General features: G+C 44.2%; 1 protein-coding gene across 1 annotated transcript in view; it reads left to right on the plus strand.

Annotated features, from left to right (window-relative positions):
- gfra1a (gdnf family receptor alpha 1a) overlaps window positions 1-23,048 on the plus strand; it is an 83,320-nt gene that overhangs the window by 53,490 nt on the left and 6,782 nt on the right. Inside the window, exons 4-8 of the mRNA XM_069709307.1 lie at window positions 6,320-6,498; window positions 7,791-7,963; window positions 9,852-9,961; window positions 11,286-11,420; window positions 18,126-18,310. Of these exons, the coding sequence (XP_069565408.1) occupies window positions 6,320-6,498; window positions 7,791-7,963; window positions 9,852-9,961; window positions 11,286-11,420; window positions 18,126-18,310 (782 nt within the window). The remainder of the gene's footprint in view (window positions 1-6,319; window positions 6,499-7,790; window positions 7,964-9,851; window positions 9,962-11,285; window positions 11,421-18,125; window positions 18,311-23,048) is intronic.

A 23,048-nucleotide genomic window follows, 5' to 3' on the forward strand; every position in this document is an offset into this window, starting at 1 on the left:
TACACTGCCGACCGCGGGGGGTTTCAAAAAAGGGAAATAAGTTTTGGGATGGGATAGAGCTGCCGACATAAAGCTGAAGGGGTGATTTCTCCTCTTCCATCAGTTCCAGCGTGAATAATCTCAGGTTATGAGGACGGGGCTATTTGCAGCAAAGGTGAAATTTAAGGCAAGAAAAAATAAGTTCCATGTATGAAATTGGAGGCGCCGATGAAGTGCCGAAAACACCTGTTCTGAATTCAGGTGAGCGCCGCCCCTTCCCCACCCCTCCCTCCACCCCCGTCGAGACCCGGCTCGTAATGTCACCGCGGCAGGATGGACTGAAACGAGGTGAAGAGATTTTGTTGGCAGAAGGGAAGAAGTATAAGACTGGAAACAAGAAAGCAGCCTTAACGGCAGACGCAGGAAATAATTGTCTTTGGCAGGTTTTTATTGGACCGCGTGCCAATAACGCTCAATCAATTCAAGGGAATCGGAGAAAATTGGGGAGAGATGACGAGATGTGATGGAGGAGGAAGAGATATAGATGGAAGGGCGGGAAGGAAAAGTGCTGGTGGGTGGGGGGGGGGAGGGGGGGGAGAGAGAGAGAGAGAGAGAGACTGTTGCACTGCAGGGATCAATTACCAGGAACTGTGAGTTATGGTATTTGCTGCAGCGAGTGCCATGTGGCTTTATTGCAGTGAGGCAGCGTTTGGAGGAGGAAGGGGGGGGGGTTATTAAGCACACAGAAAAGAGAAAGGATGTGAGGAATGCCAGGAGAGGATCTGAAAAAGCACTGAAAGAAAAGGATGAAGTCACAGACAAATAAGCAAGAGGCCCGAGAAAGGAAGAGTAAACCTTGAGGCTCTCTGCGTTTTTTTTTTTTTTGCTTGTCTTGCGTTTTCCAGCGTTGGACCCATTAAAGAGGACGACGGTGTAACTCACCACTGATAATCAACCGAAAGATGCAGCGGATTCACAGAGAAGAGAACCTCAGGCCTCGTTTATTATGTTAGATTTTTTTCTATTGAATCTGACGGCGCCGTAATTTCTCAAAGTGGGTAGGAGGTGCAAAGGAAAATAATTTAGACAATGAATAATCAACACGCTCGGAGACAAGGAACAAGATTAACTCAGTTTACCGGCTAAATTTCCGAGGGGAAATTAAACGTGAACATCGCATTTTCAAATCAAGACAAATAGCGGCGCTAAACCGTGCGTAGATGGCCAACACTGTTCACACGGAGGCAGAAAACACACTTTGAACTGTGGATTTAATACAAATATGAGTCAAAAGAATTCTGGTTTCCGAATTAGTTTGTGTTGTGCAACAATACAGATTAAACAGACAGATATTTATACCATGAACAAGCAACCTGGAGAATAAATGTCTCACTTGCTGCTGAATTGCTCTTGAAAATGTTAAGTGGAGAAATCAAAGACTATATAAAAGTGTTCGTAGCTTCAGGTCTGAAAAATGGTTCCGATCCAGAAGTGTCTTCAGCTGCAATACCAGCGAGTGCCACTAGAGGTCGGCTCCAAAAAGCCTCCGGCTCCATAGACTCCCATTCAACTTCCCTCATCAAATCCAAAGTGAATAAAATGTGTCCATCAGTTATCTCGGTGTTGTTAGCTAAAGTCACTCCTTCTTCTTAGTTTTCTGGAGGTCCATCTGAAAATAATCCCTCATTCATTAGAAAAGAAGATTCAAGAAGACCTGTTTTTGGGGGCGTGTCTGTTTGATTGACAGGCCTGTGGTGCAGTCAGGTTACAGCTATCGGTGGGCGGGACGTAGTATCGTCAGGTTTCCAATCAGATCAGTCAGATGCACCGCTGGCTCCTCCCCCAGCTCGTCCAAATATGGTCACTCACAAACCAATCACAAGTCCCAACAGTTTGAATATATTTATTTGACAATTATATAAAAATGTTAATTCAGACAATTGCAAACAGAACTTGCATTTGATCGCCGACCTCAATGATTCTAATAAGATCAAAACATTTTCTAATAAACGTGTATTTGTTTTAGGTTGTGCTCAACGTATCTTCTGTGTTTGTTCAGTTTGAGAGTCGAGCCTGGCAGAATGCTAAGATGTTCATTTATACCCATTCGTGTGTCTTCAAGCTTTCACTGTCTGGGTGCCCCCCCCCTCCCACCCAGCATGTTTGTTCTGTAATCCCCCTGCAGCCACGCCACCAGGACAAATCCCTGCATTTATTCTACTTAGCAAACAAAGAGCTGGTTGAATTATAGGCAGTCTCACACTGTTTCCACTCCGCTCGCAGCTCTGCAGCAGCGGAAACAAACACACCTGTCAAGTGCTCCTAGTACCCCCCCCCCCTTAACCCCTCCTCTCCCCCCCTCCCCCCGGATTTCACTTTCAGGCTTCGGGTGCGTAAATCGTCGCCGACGCAAACTCGGTCCGCTGTTCGCAAAAAAACTTGTGTAACTCGGGAACCGATGATGATCGAGCGCCGAAATTTGCACCAGTTCCTCGTCAGGGTTCCACCTTTCTGCTGCTCCGTCCACGGGCACCAGCAGCAGTCTCGGACCTTTATTGATCGACCCTCGTCGGGCCTCCACAGACAGGATGCTGCAGAAATAAATGAGACGGGAAGTTTGGAGAACGGATTGATGGTGATGGAGAAGGAAAGAAAGTGAAAGAGGAGCACAGACAGCAGAGAAGAGAAAGGAGGGAAGACAAAGAAGAGAGGGACCTGAGGAGTGGTGGAGGGGGGCCGAGGTCAGGATTCGACCCTGTGGTAATTGAAATTAGGTGTGGGGGGGTGGAGGGAGGGAGGAGTGGCAGCGGGACTGGAGGAAACAGGCGACATGATAATCAATTTTGAGGCTGGATCGGAAACATGAGCCCGCCGAGGGGGGCCGGGGGGGGGGGGCGCCTCCAGATGGCCCCGGCCCTCCTAACCCTGTGTGGGCCCTGTCAGAGCGCACAGTCTGCGTGTGTGAACAAATGTGTGTGTGTTTCTGCGGGTTTTTTGAAAGACAATGCCATCTGCCAGGAGTGCAGGGGGAGTTCAGCAGATGTGTGTGTGTGTGTGTGTGTGTGTGTGTGTGTGTGTGTGTGTGTGTGTGTGTGTGTGTGTGTGTGTGTGTGTGTGTGTGTGTGTACCAACGACACTGAAGGGGGGGGATGGATATAGGTAGGGGTGTTGTGTGTGTGTGCATGTGTGTGTGTGTGTGTGTGTGTGTGTGTGTGTGTGTGTGTGTGTGTGTGTGTGTGTGTGTGTGTGTGTGCCAATGCAACACAACACACACACACATACATGTACAGGAAATGATTTAATGCTGGAAAGATTCAGTGCTGAACTTTCATATTTTGATGTCACAGACCAAATTACTTTTTAATCTTTATTGTGTCACAAAAACAACCAAAAAACTTTTTGCTACGTTTATACAAAACTTTGCTAATTTTTGGCTCCATATTGTCCGACCCTGACCGGTGGCTTCTCCTGCACGGCCGGCTAGTTGGCGCCTATCGATGACCTACACGAGGAGGCGTTCAGGGAGCGTTGGAAAATTGACGGTATCGTGCGTGTGAGGCGTTTAGGGGAGCTCTGGAAATGGTAGCTACAGAAATGAACTCTCATCCCTCTAAACTGCATGAAAAGTAAAAAAAAAGAATAAGAAGCAAAACTTCTGAAGAAAAACTCTTACATGTAAATAGATGAATGAAACCTCTGAAATCCATCATCGTTCATCTTTAGATGATGACATATTTCGCCGCAACTTGAAAGCTAAAAAAAAAAATCCCGTCAAGAAAAATGAAACACGGGTTTTCCAGGCTTGAAACTAAAACGTGATTTCACAAGTGCACGGCCTGATTTTTCTCTTCAAATGAAAAGCGGTTGAGGGAATAGTTTGGAAGAGATTTGATGCTGTCACATTTCTACAGTTTAGAAATCATGAAGACGGATGGCCGAGCAGCGAGTTCCTCCGGTCAGGGAGGATGACGGAGCATCACATACTGTAAAGCTTTGTTGTTGCTGCGTGTCGTATTGGCTGAAGTTATCGAAGCAAATCTGATATATAAATGTGATACAGAGGCGAAAAGGTCAGTATGTGGATCCGGGAATCCGTCGGGTTCGTTTTGAAGCTCAATGGTCACAAAAAACTAAATTCAGGCGCTCAGATTATGGATAAAAAAACCCGTTTATTTAAAGCCTTTGCTGGTCAGACGTTTGTGATTCGAAATGCTTTTGAAAACTCTTGAAACGTAACTAATCCACTCGTTATGCATCATGCGGTTGCCGTAGCGACCAGAACACGCAAAAAATAAATAAACATAAATAACGATAAACTAGATTTGGATAGCACCTTTCATACATGGACATGAAAACTAATATAAAAGGAACATTTAACAAAATATGGAAATGAAATGAGGCGTTTTAAAAGTTTGATATGTTGTTTTAGCAGTATTTGTTGAGCTAGCTTCCCTGATATCTACAGGCAGTTTGTTCCACAGCTGAATCTCCAATAAAACATGTGCAACTTCCTGCAATATAATGAGCATTTTACTTTTATTTATTTGTGTGTGCGTCGTTGCATAAGATTGAATTTGGCACCCCCTTTTTCTTTTGAGTTCATCTTCCAGAGGTGTTCGAAGTGCCGAACCAGGGGGAGGGTGTGGCCCAAAAGGAGGCGGGGCCACCAGGGAGGAGAGAGAGAAAGGGGGCGGGGCAAGTGAAGGGAAGGGAAGAGGGCCAAAATTGAGGACAAAGTTAAAAAATAAAAAATAAACGAAAGTAACAGGACAAATTCAGCCAAACGAGTGAGTCGGCATCATTTTTTTTTCCTCCTCAAACAGCATCCGCCCGGTTAGCAATTAATACATTGTCAGTTCACCCCCCCCCCCACCCTCGCATGTATTTGTGTCCCTTTTAATCTCCCTCCCCCTCTCCTCTCTCCTCCCACGCCTTGATGTGTTGCATCTTATTAACACAGTTTGCTTTGCCGATCGGTTCGTGGACTCGCTAACACACACACACACACACACACACACACACACACACACACACACACACACTTACACACTTCTGTATGTTTGTCACGACGGGCTTCACCCATTTTAATTGAAGCTCGTTAGAGAGAGAGAGAGAAGAAAGAAAAAAAAAAATTTTTTTTTTGTTTGTTTTTTTGCTCCGTTTTCACTAAAAAGGGGAAGAAGTGTATAAAAATATGAATTAATGGTGGATGGAGGAGAATACAGGCAATTAGTGCCGGCTGACTGATGAGCAAGGCAGCGCTCGGGAGACTGATCACTATAGGAGCTCTTCACAGACATGTACAGTGTACACACACATACATACATACATACATACATACATACATACAGGCCATGTGGATGAGGAGAAGCTGTTTGATTCAGGCGAAGCAGGAAGTGAGACGAGATCTGGCGTTGACACACACACACACACACACACACACACACACACACACACACACACACACACACACACACACACACACACACACACACACACTGAAAGACAACTGCGTTGCCGGGTTGTTTACTAAATTTGAGAGAGCATCATTACGCCGCCGCCTCTCTTTATTTCGATACCGTGTTGTGGAAACGCTGCAGCCTTTGTTGAGTGATGATGGGATCTGTAGGTGTGTTGTTTGTGTTTGAGCCTCTCAGATCAAATGTTTTTAGTGTAAAAAAAAAAAAAGATGTGATTTTGACATGTAATTCTTACATAAAGACATGAAATAAACAAGTCGCTTTGGAAATAGTTTGTCTGCATTATTAACTTTGAAAGTACAAGTAGACTGCGTGAAGAAAATCAGAGCATCATTAAAACTGAACGGCATCTGCTCATATGGATGCGCTTTTATTTTGTGAACTTCACTGCGTTTATATGTGAATTTGATCAACTTTCATTTATAATTACATATATTTGAAACAATAAATATTTGTGACCATTGGAAATACGCGTTTATGAATTATGAGACGGATCTGACACCATCGAAAGCTACGTCTCACAGGTGTTTGGTTTTTGGTTTGGATCCGTGATTTATTTTTTTTATTTTAGCATCTTAAAGTCCCAAAGAAATGGTGGTTGCATCAAAAACCGTGACATTTAAGTTAAGATGTCATCTCACAACTCTCTAATGAACTATTGCACTTTAACGGTTGTTTTTGATGCAGAAAGTTCTTATGAAATCTTGCATGATATCTTTATTTAATCCGGTTATCTCTTTGCCTGCTTTCGTCTTTCGTTTGAGGAAAAGAAACCACCAAGAACATCTCGATGAAATTGTAACCCTTTCGTCTCTATTTTTTTTTTTCCTCCCCTTGTCTCCTCGTCTCCTCGTCTCCAGGTGAACCCGCGGTGGCCCGAGAGAATAACTGCCTCAACGCCGCCAAGGCCTGCAACCTGAACGACACGTGCAAGAAGTACCGCTCGGCCTACATCAGCCCGTGCACCAGCCGGGTCTCCACCGCCGAGGTCTGCAACAGGAGGAAGTGCCACAAGGCCCTGCGGCAGTTCTTCGACAAGGCGAGGCACCCGCCGACACGACCTTATCACAGAAAGAGAAAAAAATATATAGAAAAGCACACACACACACACACACACACACACACACACACACACACACACACACACACACACACACACACACACACACACACACACACACACACAGGAGGTTTTCCAAACGACTGATATCTGATAAAAGCCGAATGTCCAGCACAAAGGACCTGCTTCAAAAGGAGCAGCGATTTTGAAGTGGATAAGTTGTCAAAAATCACAATAAATAATCATGCGGGCCTTTTTTTTGGGGGGGGGGGGTCTTTTTCCCAGCGCCGAGCTCTGACATTGATTCAGTCATCAAACACAAAAGATGTTTTCGCTCTTTGTTCCATATTGTAAAAAAAAAAAAAAAAAAAAAAAACGCCCGACGTCAAGCGTTGTAATTACACCCGAGCTCCTGTGATGTCCCCTTTTGGAATAACTTTGCTGGCACTGCCTCGACTGAGCCGCAATATGAATAAATATAAAACTACAAAGAATGTATGACATAGTTCATCTTTGTGTGATGTGTCGTGGTGTTGTTCTTTCGTTGTTTTTTTCAGCCCGAAGCTTCGAGTTTTTCTTTGTGTCGGAGATAAAACTGTGATTACATTCTTCTGTTGTAGCCCGACTGTCACAGCTCTGCATCCATCTGCACTGCCGTCCGACATATTAGCGTCACAGTTTATTGAAGCCTTATTGTATTGAAGCAATGTCAAGTAGGCAGCAGAATGAAAACAATGGCATCAAATTCTCCTTATTGGTTTCTTCAAATTTGCAGTAAATGGTTTTTAATTTGCTCTCAAAATGTAAAACTGTTTTGTTTCTTCATTTCCATGACAAACAACTGGAAAACAATCAGCAGCCTCTTATACGTACGCAATGTTTACTACTGCAGGACGTAGTCCGACCCTTAGCAACCACCCTAGCAACAGAGAGGATTTCTTGGCAAGGCAAGTTTATTTGTAGAGCACATTTCAACAACAAGGCAATTCAAAGTGTTTCATATAAAACCATTAAAAACATCAAAACATGAGGCAAAAGAAAACAATTAAGAACATTGATTGAAACATTAAAAACAGTCATTAAATCATTAAACAAGCTCAAAATAGAATAAAAGTTGCAGAGTAGTTTAAGAAATAAAATACAGTGGCAAAATACAGAAATGCAGGAAATTGATCAACACATTTTTTTTCTAAGAAACGTCTCTGAAACCACAAAAGACGAGCTGTCTTCTTCCCCTCTTCATCGTGGCGCTGTCGTCTCGTCCTCCGCAGGTTCCTCCGAAGCACAGCTACGGCATGTTGTTCTGCTCGTGCCCGATCAGCGACCAGACGGCGTGCTCCGAACGCCGGCGTCAGACCATCGTCCCCGTCTGCTCCTACGAAGAGAAGCAGAAACCCAACTGTCTGGAGCTGCAGGCGTCCTGCAAGACCAACTACATCTGCAGGTCGGACACGTATCCATCGGCTTTCATTTTCTGAAAATCAGTTCTTCTTCTTGTTTCTCGCTCATTACGGGAGCCGTCTTCGATCAGTTAACGCTCCACACAGATTTAAAAGACGTAAACATGAACTATATTTCTTCCCCCAGCTACTAACCTGCTGCACAGGACTGTAATAACATGATGTTTCACTGCAGAGGATGTGAGAGTTAAAAATGTTCTATTTATACGGCTAACAGGACTCTCAGCGGTGTGAGATGTACAGATGGGAAACTGGTAATTATAGTCCTTATGATTTGATATGGTGTCGGGGGGGAGGGGGGGCCCGGGGTCGACGTCTGCACACGGGGTCGTCCATTATGTGGCAGCGTCCTGCATTAAACAGTCAAATTAGCAGCTGAATACTTGGTGTGTGTGTGTGTGTGTGTGTGTGTGTGTGTGTGTGTGTGTGTGTGTGTGTGTGTGTGTGTGTGTGTGTGTGTGTGTGTGTGTGTGTGTGTGTGCGCCTCGTACTGTTTGTGCTAATCGTACGGTTTGCCTTGGAAAGAGACGGTGATGTCACAACTTTAAAAATAAAAAGTAAAAATCAGATGAAAACCAAACCAACAGTGTCGAAGTAAATTATAACAAAAACTTTATATCAGAGATGTGAATTTAGTTTTCAGGCTTCACATTCAGATAAACACAGAAATCTGTTTTGGACTTGCTGAATCGAAATTTCAACACCTGTGTTTGTGGAGTTTGTTTTGTTTGTTTGTTTTGTTTTCAGTTTCACATAAAGAGGATAAATTTAAACGACGCAGGATCGATGAGATTCTCGGGTTCAGATTTTAAGATTCCGTTTTTTCGGGTTGTCCGTCCCGTTCTCGTGAACGCGCGATATTTCAAGAACGCCTTCAGGGAAGTTGGTCAAAATTGGCAAAACCATTCACTTGATACCGAGGATGATCTGATTCAATTTTGGGGGTCAAAGGTCAATGTCACTGTGACCCCCAATTCAACACATTCACACGAACATGATATCTCAGGAACGCCTCAGATGGAATTTCTTCAAATGTAGAGCAACTGTTCACCTGGCCTCAAAGATGAACTGATGAGAGTATGGTGGTCAAAGGTCAAAGTCCCTGTGACCTCATGTTCCCGTCTTGTTCTTGTAAACGTAACATGTAAAGAATGGCTTGAGGGGATTTGTTCAAATTTGGGAAAAATAAACATTCACTCGGTACCAACGATGACTGATCAGTAAACCTTCAGAAATAAGATCCAGATCGGGTAACTGCGGCTCAGATGGTAGAACTGGACCTCGGTTCCTCTCCACATCCCAGGGTGTCCTTGGGAAACACACTGAACCCCGAGCACCTTCACGGCAGCGCCGCCTCCAGCGAAGTGTGACTGAATGGGAGGCAGAAAAATTGGAAAGCAAAGTCAACCGCGAAGGTAAAAAGGCGGCTACATAGGAGCAGAGCGTTTACCGCTGGGAATACGGTGACTTTCCCTCTGAGATGTTTGAGTCCAAAAGGTGACATGAAAGGTTTTTTTGAGGCAGTATATCACACTTAATCTCACTTCAGATGGTGAATTCTTCTGGAATCCAAAACCCCAATTTCCATTTCACAAGTCGCTGCTCCCTGTGGTGAATAGAGTAAACAAACGTTTGTTCAGGCAGTGAAATGAAAACAGAACAGACTCGGGTGGAGAATTGCCTTCGGCCTCGTTCCCTCCAGGATGTAGACGAGCCGTAAGAGGGTCATCTTAATACGGCTAATTGAATTCAGGAAAAAACGACTTCCAGCGGGACGCTCGTTTACAGGACACATCGGCCATCTGAAATACATATTAGAGGTCGAATCCTGAGTGGCTTTGAAACGTTGTTTTTTTTTTATCTGTGTTTCAGATCACGACTCGCTGACTTCTTTGTCAACTGCCAGCCGGAGCCTCGTTCGCTGTCAGGCTGTCTGAAGGAGAACTACGCCGACTGCCTCCTCTCGTACTCGGGTCTGATCGGTGAGTTCACACAAACACTTCATAGTAATCACCCCGGAGGAGGTGGGGAGGGGTGAAGGAGGTAGCTTTTTTTCTACTTGGATTTTACTTTTGTTTCGATTGCTTGATATCAGTTGTTACTAAACAACCATCATCCATCAGTGATGTCATCATCCATCAGTGATGTCATCATCCATCAGTGATGTCATCGTTGGTTTGTGAACATTATGAAGCCTCCAGTTCAGATTCTGTCCGTCACCATCTTGCTAGTTCAGAGCAGTTTGGAGCAGGAAGTGACCATATTTGGACGAGCTGGGGGAGGAGCCAGTGGTGGATCTGATTGATCTGATTGAAACCTGACGATACTACATCCCGCCCACCAATAGCTGTAACCTGACTGCACCACAGGCCTGTCAATCAAACAGACACGCCCCCAAAACCAGGTCTTCTTGAATCTTCTTTTCTAATGAATGAGGGATTATTTTCAGATGGACCTCCAGAAAACTAAGAAGAAGGAGTGACTTTAGCTAACAACACCGAGATAACTGATGGACACATTTTATTCACTTTGGATTTGATGAGAGAAGTTGAATGGGAGTCTATGGAGCCGGAGGCTTTTTGGAGCCGACCTCTAGTGGCACTCGCTGGTATTGCAGCTGAAGACACTTCTGGATCAGAACCATCTTACAGACCTGAAGCTACGAACACTTGAACGTGTGTCTCACCTGTTTGATCTCATGTTTCTACGGTTGGACTCATTTTTAGCGAAGTCACAGTTGAACTTGATGGAAATTAAGGACAAACAACCGAGCTTTATTTCTCCAGCCTCAGTCCTAATGTTCCCCAACCAGACGGTCTCTCTCCGCTCCTTCATACGCTCACCGCCACAGTAGAGCTGTCAAAGAGCCGCGTCCTCGCAAGTCACCTAAACCAACCCTCACACACACACACACTACTCTGTCCACATATATAGAGCCGATTCATTCTTCCTACTGCAAAACAAAAAGCCCGTGAGTTGGAGTGCGGCCAGCGTGAGGGAGCGATCCATTGGGGGAGTGAGAAATCACTGACTGAAGCTATTTACTTTCCCTCACAGAGAGGAAGCCCATTCTTCACTCCGGCTTCTCGGCACGCTGCAGAAAGTCCACCGCTCTGCGTTCGTCCTGCACACGGAAACCAGAGAAAGAGAAATAAACACAAGCGTGATTTCATTTCATATCAAATCACTCGACACGGGATGAAAAACTGACTCGTAAAAAGGGTTTGAAATAAAGTGAATGAGTTTTGTGGTTCACGTGAATCAGACGAGCGCACCGATGTCCGGTTGTGTCCCGACTTGTCGCAGGTACCGTGATGACGCCCAACTACCTGCGCTCGCCCAAGATCAGCGTGTCGCCGTACTGCGACTGCAGCAACAGCGGCAACAACAAGGACGAGTGCGACAGGTTCACCGAGTTTTTCACAGAGAACACCTGCCTCCGTAAGTTCTCCCTCCACACAGCTTATATATTCGGTGTTTTTTCCACATTTTCTTAGTCTTTATCTGCTCCTCTGAGTTCTGCACCGTTACCGTCTATTTCCATCCACTCTGCTTCTGCTGCTCTTTTCTTTTTTTTTCTTTTTCTTCCTCTTCTGCACTTTTATCATCTTCCTTTTCTTCTCCTGTCTCTCCTTCTCTTCCCAAATATATCCCATTGCCATGCTTTGCATTGTTATCCCGCTGCATTGTAGAGAAAGCAGTCCCATTGCAGCACTGTGTGTGTGTGTGTGTGTGTGTGTGTGTGTGTGTGTGTGTGTGTGTGTGTGTGTGTGTGTGTGTGTGTGTGTGTGTGTGTGTGTGTGTGTGTGTGTGTGTGTGTGTGTGTGTGTGTGTGTGTGTGTGAGGTCCTGTGCGCTGCAGCAGAAACTACCGCTCCAGATCTTTTGACAGAAAGCGGCTTCTTCATCCTCTTACAGAATAACTTTAATTAACAAAACCCATCCTCAAACACACACACACACACACACACACACACACACACACACACACACACACACACACACACACACACACACACACACACACACACACACACACACACACACACACACACACACACACACACACACACACACAGCCTCTCTCTGACTCTTGTTCCACATATAAACACACCTATTTCTAGCCGAGCTCGACTCGTTGCAGGACTCACGGGGCGATAAGCCGTCCGGTTGTGATCGTCCACTCGGTGTCAGTCGGCCGTCGCCGTCCTCCACAACACCGTTTTTAAATGTAATGTGATCGTGCATTGATTCCCATGTGGGGGGTGGGGGGGGGGGCAGATGATGGGTTCAAACATCTCTCATCTGCTTTATCTGAGCATAAAAGGCAGTTTGGAGAGGAGATGCAGACATGAGTGGAGGTAAAGGTTTGTAAAACACCCCAGAACAAATGTCCAGTTGAATATTCATCTTTCGCTCTCTTGACATGTTTTACTTTAATCCACCCTCAACTGACACTTTTTTTTGGGGGGTGTCGGTGGGAATGAGCTTTTTCTTAATTGATGTAAAGACCATTAATAACTCGATCAAAGGCCAAAGTGAAGCTTGTGATTTTTATCTGAGTAACATGTTGAAAAAAGAAAAGGAAAAAAAGAAGCTCTTGAACAGCACTTTAACAAAGTGTTTTTTCCGAGCGGTGAGTCCTCTCGGGTCGTGTCGGGTTCAGGAGTCGTAGGAATACGATGACGTGGGTTTCATACTTCACTTTACCGGCATGTGCGAGGAAATTAAACGGAGAAATACTAAATGTTTTCTACAAACTGACTCAGACTAGATGATGTTTTTGTCTGAGAACATCTCACATCATCCGACTTTAAAATCTACAAAGGATTTTTATTTTTTGGCCACTCGAGCAGAAAAAATGTGAACGCAGCATTGACGTATCATCGTTAAGATAAAACAAACTTATTTCCACGTTCAGATCAACATCATCTTTGACTTTCAGGTCACAAGGTGAATATAAACCAGTCTTCTCTTTGGGTTTGTTTTGCTCTATTTTTGGTCTCCACTGTCACCAGTTGGAAATATTTGGCTCTCCAGCTAATCAGCTGATCAGGAAGTGTCCAATGGGCTCTTAGAGCTCCTTTTGTTGATATCATTTCCCGGCTGCTGCCAAAATAAGAGCGGCTACCAAAGTGAACCAAAAACAGTAAATGAACGGAAACTTTGCTATAAAGCTTCGTGAAAGTCGAGCGAAGCTGCGAAATATTTCAAATTACAATATCATACATTATTATTGTAAAATTACGGGTTCTGGTCGCTTTAAAGTCGTCTTTCGAATCCTCAGCCTTCGAGCTGCGCCGTTGCCGTGGTAATGAATCAATTAGGCATTTGATTGACGAAGCAATTGACCGCGAGACACCTGTGTCGAGCGGCTAAGTGGTCGGCGTGTCCGGACGGCGTGAGCTGAGGATAACAAGCTGCCGTCACCATGAAGAACAGACAAGTGGGCGGTTTGGATTTTCCTCCGTCAGAGTGGCAGTTAGCAGATGAGAAAACGCCGACAAGACGCAGCCTCATTTTCACCAACTCGCCTCTCTTTTACTCTCATTTGTCTTCTCTTTTATTACCCCCCCCACTTCCCTCTCCACCCTCTCCCCTTTCAGCTCCTCCTCCTCCTCCTTCTCCTCCTCCTCCTCCTCCTCCTCCTCCCTCCTTGTCATGTTTTCTCTGCTCTGTTGTCTTTTTAACCAGTTGGGGTTAACGAGGTCGGTCTAGTGTAGATAATAAGGGCTGCTGGAGTCAGTGTGTGTGTGTGTGTGTGTGTGTGTGTGTGTGTGTGTGTGTGTGTGTGTGTGTGTGTGTGTGTGTGTGTGTGTGTGTGTGACACTTAATGCACATTTCTGTATATAGCGGCGTGATTTTGTGTGTTTCATTATCAGTGTGAGATGGACATGAGGCTTAATGTGGGTTAAATGAACCTCCGTCTTTACATCCGTTATTTGCGTTCATTCGCTCTGTTGGGAGTCGAGTGACGAGCAGACAGGAGGAATCTTTTCATTATCAGCCTCACTTCTTCTCCTCGTTCCTCCGCCGCTCCCTTATTTCTCCCATTACAACTCCTTCCTCTCGCTCGCTCTCCTCCCTTCTCGTGCTCCATCTCACTTCTTTTTCTGCATCGTCGTCCCATCTCCTCTTTTGTCTCCATTTCTCCTCCTCCTCCTCCTCCTCCTCCTTCCTCCTCCTCTTCCTCCTCCTCCATTCATGCCCTCCCTCTTTCTCCTCTCATTAAGCTTGCTCAGCAGTAACTGGAACTGACAACTCTGAAGAGCCTGACACACGCCCGGCTACAGGGTCATGACTAGCGAGAAACTCAGAGAAAAAGAAATAAAAGAAAGCGAACAGACAGAAAGAGGCTAATATGAAAAGAAAGAAAAAAAACAGAGGACTTTCTGTTCCGAGGCTGGAGTTCATTTTTGATTCTTTGTCGGACAAAGAATTTACTGAGCTGGTCGCTGGATTTTTCTGAACTCACACGACAGATGGACATAGTTGAATTGATCTGCTCTTAATTCAGTAGTTTGCAAGTTGTTGTCCCCTTAAAAACATTTGTTTTTGGAATAATGTGGAATTCATCTTCCAACTTATCCGAGTTATTCCGTGAGGTTCGGATCCGCCGCTTTAATATTCCTGAAGAAGACACCGGAGCTGTAAAATGTATTCAAAGCTCCTCCGGCGCGATGCCTCCCCGTTTCTCTCAGTATGCAAAGGTCACGCCGTCTAACATAATCCTAGTGTTACAACAAACCTGGAACATGTAAAGTGAGATAAAGCGGTAATGTAGACATCCGCTAACACCAACACGTGCCTCGGCGGGAAGATGATATCGTGTCATGAAGGTGAAATGAATGTTTGGAGCTTTGTTCTTTAGAAATGTGACTTCTGACCTTGAAACTGAGGAGTTATTTTTGGAAGTTTGACTATTTGCCACTTTTTGAGCCACAAACAACCTCAAATATTTCAATTAACATGAATTTTATTTCGCTATTTGTTATATTGTTGGTCAAGGTGCTGTTATTATAACTTTGAGACGTTTGAGTGTTGTGTCGCAGTAGGCAGCTGCTGAAGTTAGCGTGCTAACCAGCTAGCGCCTGTCTCGTAATACCATTTTGTACCACAAGATGGTACGGTGAGTCCGACCAGCCTCACCAAACCTGCCGGTCAGAATCTGATTGGTCGCAAATTCCAGTGAAACACCAAACTGAAGTCAGACTGCCTGGACGCGACACTGACTCACTAGCGCCCCCTGATGTACAAATACATGGGATTTAATTCTTAAAAAACAACACTTTTAACATTAGCATTCGTAAAGGACCTCGTGTACAAATGTGTGTGTTTGTTTGGTGATATAACCCCAGTACTCTCAGTATATCTTGTAGATCAGTGTGTTTGTTCAGTCAACAGGAGCGCTGCATTGTTGTTTTTGTGTTTTTTTAATGCATCCTGAGTAAACAGCAGCAGAGTCTCTGGGTTTATTATGCAAATGTCCTGAAGGATTAGTGCTGTGCCCTTAAAGTAATACTTTCACTCCTCGAAGTTTAATCTGCATGGAGTGAGGTGAAGCCATAAAAACTTGCGATAAATAAATAAATAAAATGCCTCGTAACTGTTATATGTGAGCAGAAAGCACATTTTAGTTTCCACTTCCGGTAACCGGACGAAGGTCATTTATTATCTGGTGAGTAAATGACTCTAAAATAAAAAAAAAAAAAAATACACTCGCTCTATAATTATTTGTAATTTGTTTTGTAATTTTAAAATTGATTTCGATCTCCAAACAAACGTCTGGTTATTGTAGTGAACCGAACACCGAACGACTTCCACCTGCCGGAGGCGACTCATTTCATTTGGAATAACAGAAACACACAAACTGAACACACACGCACGTCTGACATCCTGAATCTGACACGCAAACTCGCCGTTTGTTCGCGTTGCGTAATTAGGAGACGGAAGAAAAAGAGCCCATCAACGCTCGCAATGCGCTCGTCAGCCTTCTGCCGCCTCGACACAAAGCCAGCAGCGACGCACATAAGCGAAAATTAAACATGCACACGCTCACTTATGAGCGAAGTCGCAGCCGTCAGGGCTGCAGGATATCGACAGAGGTGACTTATTTTGTGCTGAATGTTGCATCTCAGATGTGAGTGCCAGCACTTTTGAAAAGCTTTTTTTTTTTTTTTCTTCTCAGCACTTGGAAAATATCAAACAAAACATTAAAACAAAAATACAGAAATTAACGTCCCGAACTTGTGGTGAATTAAATACAATCATCCCTTTTTTCTTTCTCTTTTCTTTTCCGTGATTGTCAACTCTAATAAACCGCCACACAAACGGCAGTAATGACCTTTACAGCTTCATAGACTCCACATAAATGAAAGCACTTATGAAATTATGTTTGTCTGTGAGGGAGATGGAGAGCAGGAGAAAGCGAGGGAGTCTCCTGACTTTACTTATTCCAAGATTAATAGTCAGATTTATTAAATTTGCAGAGTGCAACCAACTCAAAGGTTCTTTTCCGGGTCTGGAAGAGTTTAATCAGAAGGAAGAGCAGGATGAGACCATGTTTTTGTTCAGTAGTTCTGGACTCGGTCCAGTTCAATATTCTCCTGTACTGCTACACTAATATCGCAGATGTAAAAAAAAAAAAAAAAAAAAAAAAAAAAATGAGGTAAAGTTGATTTATTTCTTAGAGAAATCCGCATTTTTCTAACGGCTGTCTGTCAAAGTTGCAACAGGAATTTAATTATTAACTTGCTGAGAGGCCGAGCACACACAGACCATGAGGGCAGGTTCACTCACGGGAGAAATACCTGCCATCAATCATCCGACCGGCACGTCTGCATGACCTCCTCCGGCCCTGCGATGCAACTTTCAGACTTAAAGATTTGTTTGGTGTCGAGTCAGCAAATCCATTCACACGGAAAGACACTTTCAACTTTACTGTTAACAATAAAACTCCTCGTACCAGAACCCGGTGCGTCCGGTGAACATCCAACCTCACTGACAGACATCCATATAACCAAAACTTGTAATCGCCGTGGCGTCCCTCAGGGTCCTGTGCTTGGTCCTCCTCTCTTTATTTTACCAGCTCTTCTTCCTGCGTTGTCATGGTTTCGGTTGTTTCTACAGACGTGGAAACCGCAAAAAGCTCAGCTGCAGTGATTCCTTTAGTGATGAATATCTTCTGATCGAGTGTCTCTTGACAGATTTCAGAACAAATCTGACTGTTGTCGACATCATAATCAGAGGACCAATCAATCAAATCAGATTGAGCCAATAATACTCAAAGAAAAAGATTGATGGGTTACTGCTTGAATAAAGGGAATAAACTGCATGTAAACATTTAATATTTTAACAGAACACAATCAAAATTACAGCTTTGTATTTGCACATTATTATTTACAAATGTCACAAAGCATCTCATTAATGTATGCAATCATTTTTAAACCCAGATTAAATGAATCATCGACACTGTTAGTCGTGTTAATTTGACTGTTTTTAATATTTAAATTTGTCAAAGATGTGGCTACGTCATACAGACATAACCTGTGTGATTCTGCACATGTATGTATGACTATTTCAGTGGGGTTAAAGAGTCGTTATGCAGATGAGCTCTGTTTTCCTTCACCACACGTATCAGGGTCATAATTCACTGTAGGAGGAGAGAATATGATTACGTTCAAACAGCAGCTCTGTGAAGCTCAGCTTTCCTCTGATGTGTGTGTGTGTGTGTGTGTGTGTGTGTGTGTGTGTGTGTGTGTGTGTGTGTGTGTGTGTGTGTGTGTGTGTGTGTGTGTGTGTTTTACATCAAAGCCATAGAAAAAGCTATTAATAGGGCCGCTAATGGACTCTAATGGTAAATAGCCACATCAGCACTCAGGTTTTTGACAGTGCGGTGAATTTATAATGGAGGGAAGTGATAACAAAAAAACCTAAGTACCTTCTACCGCTGCTTTAATTGTGGTTTTGGACTTGTGCGATATACAGTTTTATTTACACGAGGGGAACCCAGCTCGGTGCTAAACTGACCCCGCTTCTGTCGTATAAACCCAAACTTTACCACCAACGAGAGATCGTAAAAAAAACAAGCAAGATTTGTGCTTCTGGATAGATTTAAAGTTTGGTCCCTGACCTCTGACCTCTGCAGGTAACGCCATCCAGGCCTTCGGGAACGGGACGGACGTCGGCGTGTGGCAGCCGATGTCCCCCGTCCAGACCACCACCTCCACCACCACCCCCTACCAGAGGAGCCGCGAACGCAACAACCCCAACACCATCGACAACCACATCAACACAGACCCAGGCATCTACCACTTCTGTGGCAGCTTACAGGTGTGAGACACACACACACACACACACACACACACACACACACACGCTGTTTGTCTTATTTCTGTGGTTAATTTTTTCGCTAAAAACTGTGGCTGAAAGTATTGACGGCATAAAGTACGTCTTTTTAAACAAAACTCACTTTATTACCAAAGAGTCGTTGTTGTGCAGCACGATTATTATCACAGGAAGTGATTACTAATTTATACCTTCATCAGCTAGTGCTTTAAAAAAAAAAAAAAAAAGGCATTTTTCTTTCTCAATTTGCAATTTTTTACAATTCCTACAATTTTACGCAGAAAAATGCGAATTACATTAAAATATTTGAGAAAATATTGATGTGGATTCGGTGTGTCAGCTGAGCCGCTCACACACTCCTGTGTGTGTGTGTACCTGTGTGTGTACCCGTGTGTGTACGTGTGTGTACCTGTGTGTGTACACGTGTGTGTGTACCGTGTGTGTACGTGTGTGTACCCGTGTGTGTACGTGTGTGTACCCGTGTGTGTACCTGTGTGTGTGTGTGTGACCCGTGTGTGTACGTGTGTGTGTGTGTGTGTGTGTGTGTACCTGTGTGTGTGTACCTGTGTGTGTACGTGTGTGTGTGTGTGTGTGTGTGTACGTGTGTGTGTACCTGTGTGTGTGTGTGTGTGTGTACTTGTGTGTGTACCTGTAAAGCCCCCGCTGCGCCCGATAAGGCTGTGAAACGGTATTTCTCGGCGGGATCATCCACTCCTGCTCTGCAGGAGCGACAGTTATCTGGCTGATGAAACGGACGGATCACTCGCAGCAATCCTGAGCGCCGGCGACGGGCTCCTCCTCAGGTCGGGGAGGAAGTGAGGATAATACTATCATTACCAGTAGGGCGATGACGGGAGGGGGGCGGGGGGATTTCACATCCAATAATACCGCAGCGTCATAAAAATCACTAAAGTTACTGTTCACAGACGCTCGCAGGAACATCCACCTTCATCGTTTCTTCAAACGGCAATCTTTAACTACAAACATCTCTTTTTATTTTTATGTTCTTCTTTCTGTTTACGGTGCTCCGATCTGTTGCAGTCGTCACGTGAATTATGTCTGTTATGATACGGGAGTCTGGTGTCTTTGACTTTAAACAGCTTCAATCTGCAGATATTTCACAACACTGTAACTGAAACACTCAGAAATCTTCAAGTTGCATTGACGGATGTTTGTGTTTTTTGTTTTTTTGAAGGGCAGCGGAACAAGAGGTAAACAAATTATTCACATATTATCACCTGATTGAATTTTAATGGGAAATGTGAGTGTTAGACGCAAACACAAAGCATCATTAAAATTCATTGGGAGACGAGTTTTTGGTCGGCTGACGAATGAAATTCAAACCGTGACTCTGTGTTCACAAGCTGCTCGCTAACTCCGCCTCCCTGCAGTTTGGGGCGGGGTTTATCCCAGAAATTACTGCTGCTTGTGTTAGAAACTGGGTTTATAAGAGCAGAATCACAAGTTGTGGGTTGTGAAAAACCAAAACAATGAGCTGAAAGATTCTAAACTGGAAATTGAAAGCTGTGTCATTATTGAAAGACGGCTTTCTAAATCCAGGAAGTCACTAAATTCCTGTGAGAAAACGTGGCGCCATGGCAACGTGCCCCCCCCCCCCCCCCCACATGACGGAGCACGTTGAAAACGTACAAGTTTCCCACCTACAACAACACAACTGTTGTTCCCCCCCGGCTCTGACTCCCACTTCTTCCTACTGCCCCGAACATTCGACTCCAAATTTGATGCGTGCTTTCTGGTCATCACTCTTCTGTCCGCGTGCAACACGAGTCGTCTCCGAACTTTTTGATTGCACCTTCTCGCAGATTCAAAGTTGCATTTTAATATTCAGGACCGTCGGAAAAGCTGCAGATGATCTCGTTGTCGGTGACACGTTCAACGTCATCTTCACTTCATCCTGACAACGAGTCGGTCGGTCGCAAGATCGCGTCTCTGACTGTGTGTCCACGACTGTTTTCAGGAAAACAAGACTAGAATTTAAAAGAGTGTGTGTGTGTGTGTGTGTGTGTGTGTGTGTGTGTGTGTGTGTGTGTGTGTGTGTGTGTGTGTGTGTGTGTGTGTGTGTGTGTGTGTGTGTGTGTGTGCAGGCTGGAGTGTGTGTGTGTGTCTACAGTCCTGCAAGTTTAGTTCACCCAGAAAGAAAGTGTAGATAGACACAATTACACACTTCAGCCTGTGCGCGCACACACACACACACACACACACACACACACACACACACACACACACACACACACACACACACACACACACACACACACACACAGAGTCTGTGCTGATAATGAGCTGCGGTGGTGTACTGATGCGTGTGTGCTGTTGGCACTGCTCTGATAGCACGTCAGATACAAGTTAATGAGAGAGTTGTTGTGTTTAACCACTTTCCTAGTGTGTGTGTGTGTGTGTGTGTGTGTGTGTGTGTGTGTGTGTGTGTACAACATCTTTGGTGTACGGGAGTGTGCTTTCATGTGTGTGATTTTTATGAGTGTGCAGTTCTGTGTTTTGCGAGCATGAAGTCAGACCACGTTGTTGTAATGACACACTCGGGGGACAGGCCTGTCAGAAGACTCACTCCACTCTGCTCGTTGATCTCCCTCTCTCTCTCTCTCACACACACACACACACACACACACACACACACACACACACACACACACACACACACACACACACACACACACACACACACACACACACACACACACACACACACACACATGCAGAATAACAACCATTAACCAGTGGCCTCAGAACATTTCCACTTCCAGCCAATGAGAGTCCGGCACAAACTTTCAAAGGTGCGTTTTACCTCCGCTTGAAAAGAAAAGAACGAAGCAGCCGATCTTTATTTTTAGATGAAGGAGGTCAAGTTCAATAATCCGTCTTCGTGAAACGTTCAGTCGAGATATTTTAAAATGAATTTTGACCACAAGCTTCAACCTGAGTCAAAAGATTTTTTTTGTGTGTGTGATTTTCTCTGTTTAAAGAAACCTTCTCCCTTTTTCCCTGTTTAGTTTTTTTTTTTTTAGAGGGAATTAAAAACACGAGAACGTCTGCGGTCCTCTTTCATCACAGAAGGACTCGCTGGCCCTCGCAGCAAAAAACACACCGCAAATAAAACGCGCACACACAGTTTCCAAACCCCCCCGGCGGCTCCGTCAGCCTCTCCTTATGAATATAGTTGACTCCGAAGCCAGGCAGGAAGTGTTCTGGACAAATATGGAAATGGACCACATGCTAATGTGACTTTTTCCGAAAACAGGCAGGTATTAGGCAAATCGGAAAAAACACGTGGACGCACGAGGCAGGAAGATGCAATCTTTTTTTGGGGGGGGGGGGAGGATGGGGGGGATTTCTATGAGCATGGCAGTTTATTTTAATATTACGAGGCTCACAATTTATGCAGGTTTGTATAGTTTTGATGTAAATGATACGTAAGTGCACGATGCAATTTAAAGGGTCAGTTCACCCAAATTACAATAATCCCAGTGATTTCGACTGATGCGGTTATTTGCTGTCGTTCTTCCATCTCCGACGAGAGTTTGGATTCTATTACAGTAGAGGTCGGTTGAATTTCCTCTGTGGTGCTGATCGCATTGAAAAAAACAACAACAGGAATACATTTTATTGCATTTTAAACACTCAGCAGTTACCTGTTTCCACTCACTCTGGATAATCCTCAGAAAACACTGTCGGCAGTATTGATAAGAAGCGTGTCTGTAGTTTCATCTTTGAGATGAGAACCATATGTAAATAGTGTATATAAATGTGTAAAAGAGTTCGTAGCTTCCGGATCTGAAAAATGGTTCCGATCCAGAAGTGTCTTCAGCTGCAATACCAGCGAGTGCCACTAGAGGTCGGCTCCAAAAAGCCTCCGGCTCCATAGACTCCCATTCAACTTCTCTCATCAAATCCAAAGTGAATAAAATGTGTCCATCAGTTATCTCGGTGTTGTTAGCTAAAGTCACTCCTTCTTCTTAGTTTTCTGGAGGTCCATCTGAAAATAATCCCTCATTCATTAGAAAAGAAGATTCAAGAAGACCTGTTAACCTTTGTTGTATATCAAACATCTCGTAAATGTATACGTAAAAAATATACAACAACAAGCCCAAAACAGGACAGAAGAGTTAGAAAATGTGGCTAAATGGCTGCGTTTGTTTGTTTAAAAAAGAAAATGTCCCATCAGGACATTAATAACTGATATTTACAATAGTTGTTGCTGCAAAACAAAACCTGTAAAGATCAGCCTCTAAATGGCTGCATTTGTTTGTTTTGAGTCATCATGGAAAACATTACAATAAAAACAATGCAGCAGCAGATGTGGACGCTGCCTCCATCTGCGTCCTTAACATTCACATTCGGATCATTTCAAATTTCCAAAATGTTTTGTTGTCGAAAACATTTTCAAAGATCTCCGACGTCAGCAAAACGAGCTGTAAAAGTCTAAAGTCATTATCGTCTCTCAGGATGTTTAAAACTCGTAACGCGTCTCTGAAACACAGATGGTACCTCGCGGTGAAAAACAACCTGATGCTCATCGCGTTTAGTGGATTTTCACACACTTGAAATTCTCGGCTGGTTCTTCTGTTTGCGTCTTTATGCAGAGGCCTGCAAATACGCCGTGATTTATAGGCATCATTCCACCCCAAGCTTTCTTTTTTTTCTTTTGGGGGGGGTAGCGCTGAAAGTAAAGGTGAAATAGCCGAAT

This window comes from Brachyistius frenatus, unplaced genomic scaffold (genome assembly GCF_029030835.1).
Source record: "Brachyistius frenatus isolate BFR_SWC_R1_liver_20210118 unplaced genomic scaffold, ASM2903083v1 Contig_82, whole genome shotgun sequence".
NCBI classification, from domain to species: Eukaryota; Metazoa; Chordata; class Actinopteri; family Embiotocidae; genus Brachyistius; species Brachyistius frenatus.